Source organism: Branchiostoma belcheri, unplaced genomic scaffold (genome assembly GCF_001625305.1).
Source record: "Branchiostoma belcheri isolate BF01 breed outbred unplaced genomic scaffold, Haploidv18h27 scaffold3, whole genome shotgun sequence".
NCBI lineage: Eukaryota > Metazoa > Chordata > Leptocardii > Amphioxiformes > Branchiostomatidae > Branchiostoma > Branchiostoma belcheri.
In genome coordinates, this window is record NW_017803909.1 from 5,601,400 (window position 1) to 5,619,392 (window position 17,993).

A 17,993-nucleotide genomic window follows, 5' to 3' on the forward strand; every position below is an offset into this window, starting at 1 on the left:
TTGTATATAGAGAAAGTGTATTGCAAATTCCTGCCCGTAGGCTAATTGCAAGTACATGTAACATGAAAATAAAAAGTGTACAACAGGATGGGTAACAATAGTATGTGACTACTCTAACTACTGAACACTAAATTGAACTTCATGGTTTTGACTTTTTTTTTTGAGACAGTGGAAGACCAACGATCCCACTTTTTCTATAATGTGTGGGTTTTGTGATGTTAAGAGGATGGTAGTGTGTCAGTTGGTGTTTGCGTGCCTACCTGTAGTTCCCTCTTAGCCTCCCTGCTCTTGATCCAGCTCTTGCCCTGTCCCTGAGGGTCGATCAGCAGGGGGAAACGGGAGGCCTTGGTGGTGATGATGCCGTTCTGGATGGACAGCTCATCGTTGGGCAAACCCTGGAGGTTCCACTCACTCACCTACAGTAACAACAAGAACTGTGTGAGACACTCATATCAAAATACATGAACACAATGCTAGTAATGCCAACTAAGTAAACTTATTCCACAGCTTGATCGATGCAAGACTTACTGAGTGTAAAAACTGAATACTGCAAGGACTGTCAATTCCTGAAAAGTTTCCTAGTTTTTACCCCCGTGGAATGGTTCTGTTTCTATTTTCAAATTGTGTGTTTGCAGCTGTAACTCATGATGGTGGGTTGGAACGATTTCTTGGGTTCTCAGTATACGATTAACTATTGGGGTCTAGAATATGCAGATTTTTTTATTTTCATTGTATCTGTGTTGGTCATAATACAGTACTTCCAAGGCGATTGGAATCTCAGATTTCTTGTCTTTCACTATTGTCGCAATAAAAAAACATGATAATCATATTTTTAAGATACTGAAAGTGCTTACGGTAGCCCCATCTACGAGCATGTTGGTGACGTTGAGGTCCTGTGTGTACGGGATCTTCCTGGAGCGAAGCTCCTTCTGCCAGTTGGTGAGCAGGAGATGGCGGAACTCCTGGTTGAAGGGTCCGGAGTACGACAGGAATCCTGTGGCCATCAGAACATCTCCCACAAGCCTGGGGTGGAATAAAAGGTACCGGTAGTAAGGCCATGCAGGTTTGAATTGTATGAAGTCATGCACCTCTCAAAGTCTCCAGTATGAAAGTCATTCTCAACATTTTCTAGGACCACCTCTAGCTACCGTAAAATGATATTAACTTAAAATAAATAAATCAGGGTTCGAAAGACCACACGAATATGTAAAATTGGATGCATATCACATATCCTGCTCTGGTTTATGTACTGGGTATGGGTCAAAGTGTTTGTACCCATTTTTATGTGCTGTACTGATGATTTAAGTTGATTTGTTACCACCTATGAAATACTGTGAAAAGAGTTAAAATGGTTTCCAGTTTGATACTTTGATGAATACATGTTGTACTTCATAAAATCTGCTTTGCCTGCAGAGTGGTGCAGACAAAACTTGCCTAGTTCCAAGGATACCTGCAGCTGGAAGGATTCTGAGCCCTGTTAAAAGATTATTGTGTGAAAACTGTTGACTTTGTTGAGAGCTGTTGGCAAGGTGTCAATAAGTTTCTCACCTCCTTATCTGTGCAGCAAACTCCTTACTCTGCTGTGTCCAGCGTTCCTTCTCCCCGGCCAGCCCCTCGATCAGACTGGACGCCGTCTGCATCTTCCTCCTGCAGGTCTCGGCATCGTCCATCAGCTCCTGCCGCTCCCTGACCGCTGCGTCGTACTGACCCTGCACGATGTCCAGCTCCCGCTGTTTGGCGTCCAGCTGCTCCTGTGCCTCCTGCAGGTCCATGTTGGCCTTCTCCAGACGGGCTTCTTGGACAGCCAGGTTGGCCTGGCAACAAAAAGAACCTTAGTCAGCTCTGATGTACATGTACATGTACATGACTAATAAAAAAAGGCACTCAAGGATTTGTCTTAAGATATGGATGACTGAATGTCATTGACTGAGTGAGGAACTAATCATTAGTCTCTTATCACAAATTAAGTATATCACAGTGATATACTTGTTGCAATTTGTTTTTATAACTTCTTGATTCACAATCAGCACCATACATTCTGTTAGAATAACTTGGAATAAAATGGCAGCATACATTGTACATTTCTCTAAGTTACTGGAACTACAATTAACACTATGCATTTTGACAAAATTGCTTTAAATGTCATACACAAAGAAAAATAAGCCAGACAACCAAATACCAGTCAGACTGTTGATTACCTTACACCAAAAAACAGTTAGTCAAGCAACTTGATATGATTTGAAAGTGGTCACAGGTGTTTCAGGTAGCATCCACTACCTTTCACCAGTGACACCAGAGACTAGCAAGAGAAGGCAGGTTTATAAGCACAAACTACAAAAATTGATTAATGTGCTGATTACCTTGAGTGGCAGGACTTCCTTGTTGATGCCGTAGAAGTAGGCCATGGCCTTGGTCCATGAGCAGAGTCCGGCCACGTTGCCGCTGACCCTGGTGGCCGTCTCCATGTTGTAGTCCTCCATCTCCAGGTACGGCTGCAGCAGCTCAACAGTCTCCTCGTTAATCGTGTCCTTCGGGAAGTTGATGAGCGTTTTGAGGAAATCTGCTCCTCCCATCACCTGGAGGAATAGTGACAGTACTTTGTTCATCAACAGACCACACAGCTTGGGGCTGAGTTGGGACTACTATTTCAGCATTCAGCACCAAGGACAGGTTTACTTTACTGTATGGAAAGCATTCAGCACCAAGGACAGGTTTACTTTACAGTATGGAAAGCATTCAGCACCAAGGACAGATTTACTTTACAGTGTAGAAAGCATTCAGCACCAAGGACAGGTTTATTATACAGTGTGGAAAGCATTCAGCACCAAGGACAGGTTTACTTTACAGTATGGAAAGCGTTCAGCACCAAGGACAGGTTTACTTTACAGTATGGAAAGCATTCAGCACCAAGGACAGGTTTACTTTACAGTGTGGAAAGCGTTCAGCACCAAGGACAGGTTTACTTTACAGTATGGAAAGTGTTCAGCACCAAGGACAGATTTACTTTACAGTGTGGAAAGTGTTCAGCACCAAGGACAGGTTTACTTTAAAGTGTGGAAAGTATTCAGCACCAAGGACAGTAAATGACATGACTCAAAGCAGTCAATCTGTGATGCAATGCAAGCAAAATCTATCAGTAAAAATTGAGTGGCAGCATACACTTACCCTGAGTGACTCTGCCCAGGATGGTTTGGGACATGCCCTTTCTGGGTCAAGGGTGACCGTGTCTAGCTTTCTCTGGAAGAGCAGCAGCACACAGTCCATAATACGCATGATCAGGTGGGGAGGCTTACCCAGTCTTCGGACTGTTGCAATATCCGATGGTTTGATGGTCTGAAATATCAAAAGTATGATGTAAAACATCAGATTAATGTTTCTATGTCACAAAATGAAACTCGATGATGATTCTATTCTGATAGATACAGAGAAGTAGCACATCAATATGTAACAGAAATATGATTTTTTTAAAATAATCATTGTTGTTGTAGTTGTTTTTCAGGGTAACACAATTATTTTCTACTCTTTAAACCTCTGGCACCATTGCCTGCATTAAGAACAAAAACTAGGAATAAACTCAAAAGCAATGAATTATCTTTGTCATATTTTTTATTATACATTTTGTACTTATAAAGTACCTGAAGAGCCTGCTCTGCTTGTTCCAGTGCAGGTCTGGCAACCTCCAGTTTCTCTTCCGCCACAGCCTTGTCGGCAGCGATGTCGTCCACAATGGCCTGGGCCTTGTCCTTGACCTTCTGTACCCTGGCCTTGACCTTCTCGGCAGCCTGGGCTTTCTCTGTCACCTCCTTCAACACCTGCAGATTAACAAATTAATGTTGTAATCTTAGGTTAGTGTTGTGACAAGGTTCTCCATGTATTATCAAGTTGAACACTAACATACTTTTTGTTTACGACCCAGGGATGCCTCTCCTCTCAGTCTCTGTGAAAAGTGGCCCTAAAGAACCTGCTAGAACTTTGTCAAGATTGAATTAAAGTACAAACAAACAAATGCAAAGGAACATCTATTAGGGAATGGATCTATGAAATTTGCCAAAAAGCAGTTACTCAAGCAACTGGATATGATTTTGGAAACGGTCAGACGTTTCAGCTAGTATCCACTAGCTTTCGTCAGTGACTGAGAGACCAGAGGAGAATTGCAGATTTATAAGCATTAACTATGGAATGAAGCATATCAATCAATATTTTGTGCTTATAAACCTGCAATGTGACAGATGACACATGACTTTTGAGACAATTGACAACCAAAATTTCAGATTCGACTGCAACAGCCCTTTGGACCCACCTTCTCAGCCTTAGCAGAAGCCACGGCCAGGTCTTTCTCCTTCTCTGCCAGTTCCACGCTGAGTTGGGACACGGAGTGCTGGGCCTCCATGAGTTTGTCCAGACCAGTGTTCATCCTCCTCTGGAGTTCCTGTACCTCCGAGGACTTGTCCCCGTAGATGGTCTTGTAGCCGTTGATGAAGGACAGGTAAGACTTGGGTGTCACGTGTGTGGCACGGCGGAACCTAATAAAGGTTGGAAATGATAATTATATTAAGAATGATAACATTTAGTTTGTATTGTGGCTAGGTATTCTAGTACTTCTAGTACTAGAATGCTAGTACTTCATTCACAGCTGTAACATCTTGCTGACATGTGGCTAGACAAATTTAACGAATTTGAGTTGAGGGTTCAGAAAAAAATTGTTATGTCTCACATAAAGCTTTGAGGGTTTGTGTCAATTCTAGATCTCTGTGAGAAGTAACTGTTACTCAAAAGGCTATGGGGAGAGAATGTATGACACAAATATTTACTCAGATCATGCACTGTTGCTGCAGCACATGAAATTGTTGTCTTTTTCAGAAATTCAGGTGAATCCTTGAGATATTCAAAAGGTAACAAAATTAATAAGAAATGTTCTTCAGACTGTGACAGTACGTCTTTAGACCTTAGATCCTCCAGCAACCTTGTTGCATAGGTCAACTCGGTGGCAGACTTTTTCTCTCAAAGTTTGAAGTTTTGTGCCGCAGTACATAGTCAATCATTTTAAAAGACTTCTACCAAATCCTGATGAAAGTATGATTCGCACCTTTCAAAATACTCTGCACACTTCTCGGCCACCCCGTCATGCACCGTGCCCATCAGCTGCACCAGCTGAGTCTTGGTGTCCGCCGTGCACTCCAGCTGGTAGGACGCCAGGAAGTGGTCAGCCACGGCGATCAGCGCGTCCTTGGGCCAGCGCTGGAACCAGTCCATCGTGCACCCGGAGATCAGGCCTGGGAACTTTAGGGCTCGGTTTCGGAACTTCTCACCAACCTACAAATGATCGCCAAAGACATGAGCAAAACTGACAGTGACAAATAATTATATATATAAAGCAGGACCTTTATACAGATCACATTCTAATTGGCAATTTGAGACTAAGGGGTCATCAGAATACTGGAAAGCCAAGCAAGATTTTTTTCCTCAAAATTCCTCTTGTGTCAGACTGAAAATCTGAGTATTCCTGTACTTTTCTTACATGATGAAACAACTACTTGTTAAGTGCAATTATTAAATAATCTGCAAGGAGGAGCAATTGCACAGAGACTTACACATCAAAATACTACAAGCAAGATTTTTTCCTCAAAATTCCTCGTGTCAGACTGAAAATATAAGTAGTATTGTATTTTTCCTACTTGATGAGGTGCAATTATTGAACAATCTGCAAGGAGGCGCAACTGCACAGAGACTTACAGGTGAGAAGCAGAGCACCACGTGGAGGTTCTGCCGGACACGTGTGAGGAAGTAGTCGTACAGGTTCTCCATGGTGGGAGGGCGGCGGGGGTACTCCCGCTTCATGACAGAGATCAGCTCCTGGGTGATCTCATCAATCTCATCCCTCGCAAACAGGTTAGACACCTGGGGAGAGAAAGAGAATTTAATATCTTTAAAAAGTATAGTGGTTTTCTTGTATAAAACAATAAATGTAGGTACAGGCTAGGTTCCAGGCACACTAACGGCCAAGCTCAGCCAGTTCAGAAGAGTCACAACACATCCACATAGAGTCACCTGGATATATTGTTTCACTGGACACTGCAATAATATTGGACACTGACCAAGGCAAGGTGAAAAAGGCTTTTTACATCAGGGCCGTGACAGGGACTGGTCGAAAGCTCTAGGTGAGAGAACTTTTTTTTGTTGGACCAAAGTTCTAACTTAAAACAAATGTACACTGTAGGAACACTACACTTAAAAAAAACGTCAAACTTGTACCTGTCCACTGTATATATTCATAAGGACTACCTATTTGTAATCACTGTGGCGACTTTTTGTCAGTCTCTTAAAATAAGTTAAATCTAGTATCTTACTGTTGATCTAAGCACAAAGAATCCTGTCTACAGTGGCCTACTCTTTACTGTGAACATTCTCTAAGTCCATTGAGCACCTGTGTACTCTAAACTATCATAATGTTATCTGTTATGATGATGATGATGTAATCTATTCAGATGAACAGATACAAATGCCAAACAGTGACATAAAATTGTAAAGTTATCTAATTTTTCCCACCTCTCCTGAGGACAGCACGTTGTTGAGGTACTCCAGAAAGCCCTCGTCCTTGATGTCATTGTCAGTGAAGATGAAGGTCATGCCCTGGCCCTTCTCTCCGCTGGTTCTGTACAGGATCTTCAGGTCATCCATCAGATTGTTCTGGTTGTAAGACCTAGGACATAGTAATGTTACAAGTGATTGTAGTAATTTGGAACTAGAAGGAGTTACAGGGTGTTACTGTGCGTGGATGGTGTTTAACACCAAGGACAGGTCTGCTTGCCTGTGTGTGGATGGTGTTCAGCACCAAGGACAGGTCTGTTTGCCTGTGCATGAATGGTGTTCAGCACCAGGGACAGGTCTGTTTGCCTGTATGTTGATGGTGTTCAGTACCAAGGACAGGTCTGTTTGACTATTGATGGCATTCAGAACCAAGGACAGGTCTCTTTGAGTGTATGTTGATGGTGTTCAGCACCAAGGACAGGTCTGTTTGCCTGTGCATGGATGGTGTTCAGTACCAAGAATAGGTCTGTTTTTGCAGAAAGTATGCAGCACCAGGGACAGTTGCTTTTTGTATCTCGGTGAGGAGTACGTAGAGATCAGAAGGGTGTAGTCTACAATGATCTAAGAACCCACCCAGCATAGTTCTCACCCTTACCTGGTCAGTGTGATCTGGAAGGTCTTGTAGCCAGCGATGAAGGAGGCCAGCTTGGTGAGAGACTGCTTGCCTGATCCACCCACTCCCACCAGGAGAGCGTTCCCACGTGGGGTGCGGATGATACGGGAGATCTACATGGAAACAGACGGATGCAAGTCATCATATTATGGAAACAGTGATTCATTTAATATGTTACTTTCAGTCAGCCGCCTTCTGCCTTCCGTGCTCATATACTATGGGCCACTACAGTAGCCTAGCGTCATAGCTGAAATATTGTGCACTTTTGTCTAAAAGCACCAAATTTGGCATACATGTAGTTAAATGTGGTCTTAAATGTAGCGATTACTATTTAACGCTTATATAAAGTGTTGACTATGACTACTACTATCATTCTTCCTTGAAAAATTCCTTTTTTGGGGGTTATTTTTACAGTGTACAGTGTTCAATGTAACAATGGTGTGATACCAATGTAAACCTTGGTGTGATACCTACCTTTACCAAGTGGATCATGGCATCCCTGAAGAAGACCAGGTCCATGCCTGCCCCTCGGATGGTCTCGTTGTACTGCTGCATGAACATGATCAGTCGTTCCTGCAGCTCGCCAAACGACGGGATGGGCTCGTACACCTTCGGCATGTCGAAGTTAAAATCCTCGGGCTCGTCCCCGGTGGCCTCCGGAGCGTCTCGGAGGAAGTCGACGAAGAAGTTCTCCTCCTTGAGGTGTTGGGCGTACTCCTCACCGAGATCTTCCACTACCACGCGGTCAAACGTCTTGTCGAACCAGCCGATGTCTTGGAAGTTGGTGAAGCGGTCTGCGATCACACGGCAGCACTCGTGCTTCCACAGGTGCAACAGAACCTGGACACAAAATAGGCAAAATCAAATGAATAAGATGGCACTTTGTGGAGGAGTAATATTCCTATACTTTATATAGTTCCAGGCAGTAGTTGTCTGTTGCCTATTATTAATTGTACTGTATACATGTAGTATCTTTGACTCTGTAAAAGCAATTTGCCTTCGGGCATGATTTTGGAAACAAAGACAAACATCTAATGGATGACTCTTCAAAATTTTTTTTCTTTAATTCAAAATTTATATCACTGATTGCACAGTTATGTTTTACTAAGATTGCATACAGACCATGAAGAATATTACATTGTACATTTTGTAAACATAGAATAATTTCTTAACTGTCAAAAATATAGTAAAATGCTAACTGGTATAAAAGTTAAAAGAACTAGAACTTAGTGCTCTATCAACCAGGTTATCCCATACCAAATAACAGTTTAAGTTTGGTTTTCATCAATCAAGAGGGAGTATCCCATCCTAGTGGGCCACAAATAATGTAGACCCTATTATAGTAATATACTGTGCTGTTACAACCTGTCATCTCTGAGATGTTAGGATTTGAGGGTACCTAGAAAGTTATGCTATATACAGGACAGTAGTTTCTTGGCTGCCATGGTGGTTTGGGTGGCAGAGGAAGAGTGGCACCCAATATTAGTCAAGTCAAGTCAAGAAAGTTCTAACTTGCAAGATGTACATAAAAAGCTATACTCACTGGGACACTGTTGACCACATCGTACCAGGTGTTGAGCATGCCCTGCCAGATCCTGCTCAGGTCCCGCAGGTTGAACACGTAGTGGAACTTGGCAGGCGTCGGCAGCATCTTGATCTTGGTCAGCTGCCAGATTCGCCGCGTGACGGGGACGATCTTCGCCACCATGGACCTCACGTCTGCCGGGAAGAGTCGCTTCTCGCAAAAGTGACCAGTACCAATCACACCTGTCGGGAAGAGAAAAACTTTCTTCTCAATCAGATACTAAGAATAGATTTTCTGGTAGGAGCCACAGTGACTGTAATTGTGAATGCAAGTACAGTTGTACAAACTCAAATCTATTGGGTAAAATTTGGGTAAGTAAAATTTCTTGTGTTGCAAATTGCAGCTCAAACTTGTTTCATAATGACTTCTACCAACACAGATGAACTTCCAATATAAAATCAAATCTATGAATACATGTAATTTTACACTGTCTATGATATTTCTAGTTTCAATGACAAAAGACCACACATTTTTCCAGACAGTCTTCATACAACTCTCTTGGCTCTTGGCTTGGCTTCGTTGTCCGAAGATATCAGGGGCCTTTCTCCCTCCTGCTGCATGCCCTCTGGTGGCTAACAAGTCCGATGCGTGACAGACATACTCGGCCACAGTGGCTGCAGGTAAATGACGGGTCTGGTGTTGGAGCCGTGACGGTGCGGTTCTTCCTCTTTCTACGTTTCTCTTCGAGGGCAGTTCTGCGTCTCCTCTCGAAGGCAGAGACTGAGTCATGAACAGTAAGCCGCCAAGCAGCTCGGTCTGTGGCAAGAGCTGACCACTGACGAAGGTCGATGTTGCACGAAGGCAGAGATTTCTTTAAACTGTCCTTAAATCTCTTCTTTGGTGCTCCTCTATTCCGGTGCCCGGTGGAGAGTTCGCCATAGAGGACAATCTTGGGCAAGCGATGGTCCTCCATTCTAGAAACGTGCCCTGCCCAGCGCAACATGATAAATAAAGATAGAAAACAACACTAACCAAAGATTTTATCAATGGAAGGGTTGGTTGGCAGGGAGCAGTTGAAGATGGTGAACTGTCTCTTTAGGCGGTTGGGGATGTCGTTCCTGCCTCCTCCTGGCTGGATCATGGCGGCACAGAACTGCACATCAGCGATGTTGGTGAAGTCACCTGGAGTGGGAAACATTGTGCTGGTTGAAGATGTGTATTACTAAGCTGATAACTACAGATACAATGTAGCTTTAAGTGAATATCAAAAACACTGGGAACTACTGGATTATCAACAAACAAAATTCACCAAAGAGGAAACATCCAGGAGGCTCTACCAAACATATACATTGTATACACCCTAAAGTGTATATACAACTGTACTGTATATACGTACATGACATTTGTATCTTTACCTGTCAGTATATGTTGCAGTTGAGCATTTGTAGCTACATGTAAGAATGCAGCCACATTGCCAGAAGGAGAATTATGAAGACAAGACATCCAACTAGTAGACTAGCTGTGTTTCTCATCATGTTGTTTGACTGTGTTTTTCTTAATGGCATAATTAAAATCAAAATTCATCTGAAAGAGGAGTAATTCAGCAAAAAATAGTTGTAAAGTTTAGCATAGTACATGGTTTGACACAAGTGTACTAAAAGGTCTTTGCTTTCTGTTTCAAACTTCCCTCTCCCAACAGATCTCACACCAGACACCCACCTGGCTTGTCCAGATTGTAGAAGCCTCTAGTCTCCATGAGCTGTCTGACAATCTCATTAGTGATCTGGTCTCCCCATTCGTTGATGATGGGCATGTTGATGTCATCAACAAACACAGTCATCTTCTTCCCTGCAGGAGGTCCATAGGTGCTGCCCATACGTTTGTCTACATAGCTCTCAATGGATCGCTGTGGAGAAATGAAGAAATGTTGGTTTTTGCAGGGGCTGCAATTTATCTCCGCTGTATAGTTAGAACATCCAAAGCTCTAGAATGACAACAGCAAGCATTTATTAGCTCTCCTTTCATAGCAAAATGTTACTGACTGATAAAGAGGACTGGTGATTTTTATAGCTACATGATTGTATTAATTTATTTTTGATTTTGTAATAATTAATGTCTAAGTTTGCAACGATTTCTATTTGCTCAACTGAACCATTTGTAGAATAACAAGCTAACTAGAAGGTTACATTTGCAAAGCAAAATAATGCATAATGTTAACCTTCACATATAATCTGCTGTTAATTCTTACACAAACACATTCATAATTTCATATATATAGTCAGACTGGTGTCTAAATCCCTCCTGCTATAAAATTGCAACATAATGTAACCCAAAACCAGTTACCATGGTGACAGACCTCTGCTTCAGGTCATTAACCTTACTGGTTTGAAGAAGAAGAGGAAACAGGGCAAAAACAATATGTAAGCATAAATAGTGCATAAAAATTTAATTTATCATCACGAAGAGCTATAATTCTGTTGTTGGACTATTGCTCCTGACCTGGAACAGCATGGGTGTAGTAGCTGAGGAGAAGTTGAGAGACTTGCTGAGGTGGAAGTCAGGGTCGTAGTGTGACATGTAGCCCTTGATCATCACGGTTTTGGCTGTGCCCTGCTCACCAATCAGGAGTACTCCCTAGTGAATAACACAAGGAGTTACATCTACATTCATAGTCAAACTGCAACATGAAATTTATATGTAAATTGGCATCGTAGAATAGTATGGGGTTATTAAATTTGCCTTCTGATGTAGCCTTCAGCACCAAATTTGTATTAATTTTATGATGTAAATAGGCAGTAGGGAGACCTTTAATATATTAGATACATGTATGATATTGACATATTATAAGGCACTTGGAATGTTTGGAGTACTTTGTAAATTAATCAGTTTTATGAGCTTAGTATACACAATGTGGACTTGTCTTACTTGTTTTGCATTGGTTATGTAACAAACTGTGCAATTATGATAATAGACATACAATGTACATGTACTAACATTTCCAGTAACAAAGTAAGTCACTGTGAAATAAAAGTTATTCTAAATTCATAATAGCAAGATTACTGAAAATGCATATGCCAAGTGCATTAACTGCAAAAATGTTCATTTCGTTGCTGGTACCTTAGTCTGTTTGGCGATGGTGTGTATGAGGAAGTCAGTCCTGACATTGTCCACGTTCGGTACCAGGATGCTGCCGTACTCGGGGGTACTGTCTGCAGGGTAGTGGTACTCCTCCACACGACTCTCCCAGTGCTGCCAGTTACCTGGAAACAATACTTATCCAGTCATTCTGATTCTCTTGCAGAAATTTGTAGGGTTTCTAAAAAACCGTAAATCAGGGTTTCTGAAAAACCCTAAATTATGGTTTTATTGGAAAACCCCTAAATTAGGGTTACTAGTCTAAGAAAAATCCTAAATTAGAGGTTCTGGAAAAACCCTAAATTTGGGTTTCTGGAAAAAAATAGGGTTCTGGAAAAACCCTAAATTAGGGTTACTGGAAAAACCCTAAATTAGGGTTTATGGAAAAATCCTACATTAGGGTTTTTGGAAACTCCCTAAATTACGGGTTTCTGGAAAAACCCTAAATTAGGGTTTCTGGAAAAACCCTAAATTAGGGTTTATCTTTGTATACTTGAAGGGAGAAAAGAAAATTTGGCTCATGATGCCTAACCAAGTGTTTCTAATGTGCGAAATATTATGTATTTGATAATCTTTCAGCACATTTTTCCTCAGAAAGATAATGGTATAATTTATCATAAATAAACTGTAACAACTATGATTCGAAAACTGGTTTTAATGTCTCAGTTTCAAAATCTCCTACCATCATTATCCACACAGTAGTCAAAGATGGTGGCCTCGGAATCTTCATCGATATCCGGCAGGTTGATGTTGATGTCGGGGTTGGTTTTGATCCATTCCGCCATCTTGACCCTGTCGTCCAGTTCCAACATGGCGCCCACGCTCCACATGAGGGTGAAGGTGTAGAGTTTCTCCAGGTGTTCCACCGGGACAGGGGAGGCGTCCTTCTCCTCACGCTTGGGGATCAGGCCTTGCAGCAACTTGCAACACTGTCGGAAATTAAAATCTAAGTGTTACAAATTTTGAAATGCTATGGCTGGAGCCAAGCTTCCGAACTTTTCACTTTTCATCGCGCTTGCATTTCTACAACTTAAAGCAAGTTGCAACACTGTTGGATTCATACCTAAACGTTACAAATATGCTATACCTGAAGCCAAGCTTCTGAACTATTTTCATCGTGCTTGTATTTGTACAACTTAAATTGTACGTACACAAATGTACACGGCAACTTGCAACACTATTGGAAATCAAACCTAAACTTAAAAAAAATGCTAGAGCCAAGCTTCTGAACTTTTCACTTTTCATCGCACTTGCATTTGTACAACTTACAGCAACATGCAACACTTTTGGAAAATATGAAGTACACGTTATGAAAATGCTATCGTTGAGGCCAAGCTAAACTTTTGAAACGTAGTGTACTTTTTCTCATAATGTCGCAACTTGTAGCACTTTTGGAAATTGAACTTGAAATGTAAAGTTTTTTAAAACTTCAACTGCAGTTAGTCTAACTTGCTACTGTAACAGTAACTGGACATGAATGTGTAGGAGACAAGATTACTAATAACAAACTAATGTTTTAGAAGAAAATAAGTCATTCTGACCTGTGAGATGATCATACACTCCAGGACTTTCATCTTAAAGACCAGGTTCTGGATGGCAAAGCGGTAGAGTTGAGGGAAGGAGCCGTCAAACAAGGCCTCGATGGTGGCAGCTTCTGCAGGGTTCCTGGTGCGCAGCCAGGCCTGACAGGGACATAGGAAGTTGTTTATTCACAAGTTACTTCACTACATGCAGAAAAGATCCATTTACATGTATTGGTTAAACTAGAAAAGAATACATTTTTAAAAAAAAAAAAACATTATTTTTAAAAGAAAAAAAATACATTACCGGGTATTTTTTAAAATTATTTTTCAAGTTCTTTGGAGAAAAAAATACTGGACGGGTACATTAATTTTGACGTTCTGAGGAAAAACAATTATTGTTAGTATCATCGCCTTAGGACTAAATGTAGACATGCCATGCTTTATTCTAAAATTGTAAGATATACTATTAGGAATTTGCGATGTATTTGTTTTTTATCAATGTTTTTACAGAACTAGCAGCCAATGGCAGACAGAAGGCTATCAGCATGCACTGTGGAAACAAGGACTCCAGGAAGTCTATGTTGTCAACAACTTTGTATCACTAAATTGACAAACAAACAACCAAACCTGTAGAATAGGCTTCCAATCCAGCACAGAAGAGCTCATGAACACCATGCCATTCCTGGACACCGTGGCTGGCGAGGCGTTGTCAATGTTGTCCGGCTCGAAGATGATCTTACAGTTGGTTGCCATGGGAATACGGTCCCCGTTAGCCAGGGTCAAGGTCTTGTTGTCGTCCAGGACAGAGTTGAGGTTCTCGATCCAGATGGCATCTACAGGGCCATCCAGTACCAACCAGATGTGTTCACCTTCAAATAGCAACAAAATGATTATTAGCTACAATGTAAGGATGAAAATAGGTCATGTACAGTAAACAAATAAAATAACTATAATTATATAGATTAGATTAGATTTATAACATTGCTATAGTAAGGGGGAAAGCAAAACACAGTCAAAGATTAAAGGTACATGTATATCAAGGAGACAGCAATGAAAACAGAGGTAACATGCCCAGCATCTTCAACCTCCAGAAAGACCTAGAGAAGATGGGAGGGAGCAAGAAGGCAAGTGCTGGACAGAAGGGAGTGGAAAGCAGTTAATTACTGTGGTGGTCCGCATCTTTGACAGATGAGGATGATAAAAAATACAGAAGAAAGAAAAGTCACCAAAGGATTTAGAGAGGCAGGTCACCTTTCTTGGCCCTGTGTGTCCTCCTCCACAGTGTGGAGAAGATCCCGTCTGTCCAGTCGTTGGTGGCCACGTCCAGTCGTCCGAACATCTGCGGCGCCGTGATGGCCTTGGGGTTCATCCTCATCTCCCTGTGCGGCTCTCCGCAGACCGTCATGGCCTTCATCAGGGTGTGGATACACGTGGTCTTCCCTGCACCGGTCGGACCCAGGGCCATCATGCCGTGTCGCACACGCTGGGTCTCAAACAGCTGTCGGAGGAGGGACTAGTTAGTACTGGGTAAAAGGTGGCGGGTCTACAGAAGAGTTAGCAACATGTCTGTCAGATTGTGTTTTTGAATTTCTCTAGTTACAGCTGATGAATGGAAAAGGAAGGCCACAATCAAACAAATTGAAAATGTTTTTGCCACAGTATTGGCTGTCTGTATCATTCTGTTGACCAAGTTTTCACTTGTCGTGACAAATTATCCTGAAAAACTGTAAAATGATTTGATATAGCCTTAAGGAATTTCTTTCAACAGGCAAACTCAGCAGTTTTAAAGTGCTTTACATCTACCAGCACGTCGGCAGAATATACTGCACCCGCGCGAAACTCAATGTACAATCGTCATATACTGTGCATAGCACTTCTGATCAGCGGAACGTTTCATAAAAGATTGTATTCACATATATAAGGTTAACATCCTGTCTGTAGTTTCAAATGTTGTGTCAGAAAAAATGTCGTCTGCAACAGGCAAAATTCTGATGCAATGTTGATGAAACATCCAACGAAAAATGCTGTGAAAAGTCAGGGTATCGCACAGGCGTTGTGCATTCTGCTGACGTGCTACATGTACATCTACTATCCAAGGCCCTTCTCTATCCTACCTGGACCAGTTTGAGTTTCCAGGCAGGGTGGTTGATGAGACCAGCTGACTCCACCTCGTCAGCAATGGCCTTCTCCAGCTCGGGGTAGCCTGCCTTGTCCAGGGTAATCCCCGGGAACAAGTCATTTATCAGGCTCAGGAACAGAGGCTCGTCCTCGTCAACCTACAAACAAACAACAAACAAAATCTATAAACAATCGGACATTAACAGGGTCATGTGTGGTGTAATGGTAGTCAGTAAGAGCATTCGGCTTAGAACCAAGAGGTTCCGAGTTCGAATCCTGCCAAATCACACCGACCTTGTGCCCTTGGGAAAGGCACTTAAGACAACTTTCCTCACTTTGCTCAGGTGAAAATGGGTATGCCAGAATGATCATTATCATGATCATGGGCATTAAAATAAAACCAAACAACTAAAAACAATAATATACTTCACTTCCTTTGGGTGAAGTAACTCTTACATTTTATATATGTCTAACCAAAAAATTCTTAGTGATACATGAGATAATATATTGTTTTAGAATGAAAACTTTTTTAAACAACTGCCATGATTAATCCACGATTTGGCCAATAGGCTGTGAGTAATTTTATCCTGAATAAACCGTTCATCATCATTATTCAGTAAAAAGAAACTACCCTGTAGTATACAGAACAGATCCTTGGCTGGTGAGAGTGAAGAACGTTGACGTACCAGTTTGGAGAGGTTCATGTCCCTGAGGACTCTCATGACGATGGTGCTCTCTGTGTCCCCAGGACTGGTTCTCTTGGCAGCACCCAGGGTACGCAGGCAGGACAGGATGTTACGCAGACCAAAGTCATAGTGGACCTGTAATGGTTAACAGAAGATGTATAAAAATTAAGTCACAGTTGAGGAAAGTCCTTTTCTTCTTAATAGTTGTTACAGTAATTTTTTTTCATCTATCAATGCAGTGGTTTGCTTAAAAATTAAAAATTTATTGTTTAACTAGAAAGGCCGACATTTACTTGGGAGCAAATACAGCATATTTCAGTCCATCTCCCTCCCACGCAAAAGTGGACTATTCCAAACTTACCCCTGTGCAAAACTGGCAAAGGTTCTCAAATAAATGAATTAAAGTAGCTATATGAGAACAAAGGTGCAACAACAAGTACTTTCAATCTCGAAAGCTTTACTAATCTTATTACAGGTATGCAAAAACTAACAATGATGAGATTTGATACATTTTGAAGGTCTTAGGCACATAAAATTGAATGTGTGGGTCATTACGCACCACTTAGGTGCAATGTGACCTCAGGTAACCCGCAATGGAACACGTCTTCCATGGATGGAACCGGACATTCTTTAGATAGAACATGGAACGGGTATAGCACTTTTGGCCCTTTTTTGCTGAAAATAGCCATTAAAGTCCCCCAAATGAGTTATTTGGAAGTGGTGTATGCCAAATACATGACTGCTATTCTGTAGACACACGTTCAAGGTACCCTTATACCGAATGTCATATCATTTGGTTGTAATACCAGGGCTCAGGATCCAAAAATCCATTTTTTGTTGAAAAATGCCCAAAAAAACCTTCATAAAAATTTTTCAAAGGCATGTTTCAAAAAAATGAAAAAAACGTCTGGGGGTATTTGCCCACTCTACCTCCATGCCAAATTTCCGGTCATTTGGCTGAATGATGGCGGAGTTGATATCCCTTTGACTGTTTGGCAGGAGGAGAAGGAGGAGGAGGAGAAGGAGAAGGAGAAACATGAGGGAACACAATATATTTCATCCATACCATGGTATGGACTGAAATATAAATATTAACCCAGCCTTTTGTGTTGACTTTATGGCTCCTATCGTAACATTTGGGGCTATAATAGAATGCCTAGATCTGTTCTTTTTCTGAAAAAATCAGAGAACCAACAAATTGAATTGGTGTGGCCTTCTGATGATGATGCTCTTACTAATAAGTCCTGTATCTACAATATTTTGTTAGAATCTTCCCTGTTTAGCTTCAATATTCTTTGTAGTCATGAATTGAAGGTACAGCAATTTCAGTTTTCATATTAAACTAGAATTCCGAGACCTCATACCTCCATGAAATATGATCTTGATATGTAAATGTAAATTTCTTCTTTAATTGTGCAAATGACCTCTGCATTAACATGATATATGCATCGTGATGTATGTTAACTTTTGATTAACTTACAGATGTCCCAAGTATGACCTTCTCATCATTCACCATTACAAAATCATAGAAGTTTTGCATTAATTATTCAAATTAGGTCATCATTTGCATAATTAGTATCTGTTGAAGTTCCACCTGCCATAGGTTACATACATTACATGTATGTAAGTAGTATAATGTAAAACTGTAATTATAGAATTTCCTCATTAATTATGCCAATTAAGTCCTCATTTGCATAATTTGCATTTAATTATGTACATCTCTCTCTTGGCTACCTACACACCAAAAATAACGAAAATATGTTGTTCCTGTCTGGACTTTTCGCATTAATTATGCAAATTAGGTC

General features: G+C 41.3%; 1 protein-coding gene across 2 annotated transcripts in view; it reads right to left on the minus strand.

Moving 5' to 3' along the window:
• Positions 1-17,993, minus strand: part of LOC109473690 (dynein heavy chain 5, axonemal-like) — a 109,693-nt gene that overhangs the window by 18,356 nt on the left and 73,344 nt on the right. The window contains exons 28-44 of one of the 2 annotated variants that reach the window (XM_019773651.1): positions 11,844-11,986; positions 11,226-11,360; positions 10,446-10,632; positions 9,759-9,908; positions 8,745-8,968; positions 7,676-8,041; positions 7,184-7,314; positions 6,547-6,700; positions 5,734-5,898; positions 5,087-5,313; positions 4,301-4,523; positions 3,636-3,812; positions 3,166-3,333; positions 2,361-2,576; positions 1,549-1,814; positions 855-1,023; positions 261-416 (exon numbers count right to left, since the gene is read on the minus strand). In XM_019773651.1, the coding sequence (XP_019629210.1) occupies positions 261-416; positions 855-1,023; positions 1,549-1,814; positions 2,361-2,576; positions 3,166-3,333; positions 3,636-3,812; positions 4,301-4,523; positions 5,087-5,313; positions 5,734-5,898; positions 6,547-6,700; positions 7,184-7,314; positions 7,676-8,041; positions 8,745-8,968; positions 9,759-9,908; positions 10,446-10,632; positions 11,226-11,360; positions 11,844-11,986 (3,257 nt within the window). The remainder of the gene's footprint in view (positions 1-260; positions 417-854; positions 1,024-1,548; positions 1,815-2,360; positions 2,577-3,165; positions 3,334-3,635; positions 3,813-4,300; positions 4,524-5,086; positions 5,314-5,733; positions 5,899-6,546; positions 6,701-7,183; positions 7,315-7,675; positions 8,042-8,744; positions 8,969-9,758; positions 9,909-10,445; positions 10,633-11,225; positions 11,361-11,843; positions 11,987-17,993) is intronic. The other variant, XM_019773652.1, reaches the window with a different exon arrangement.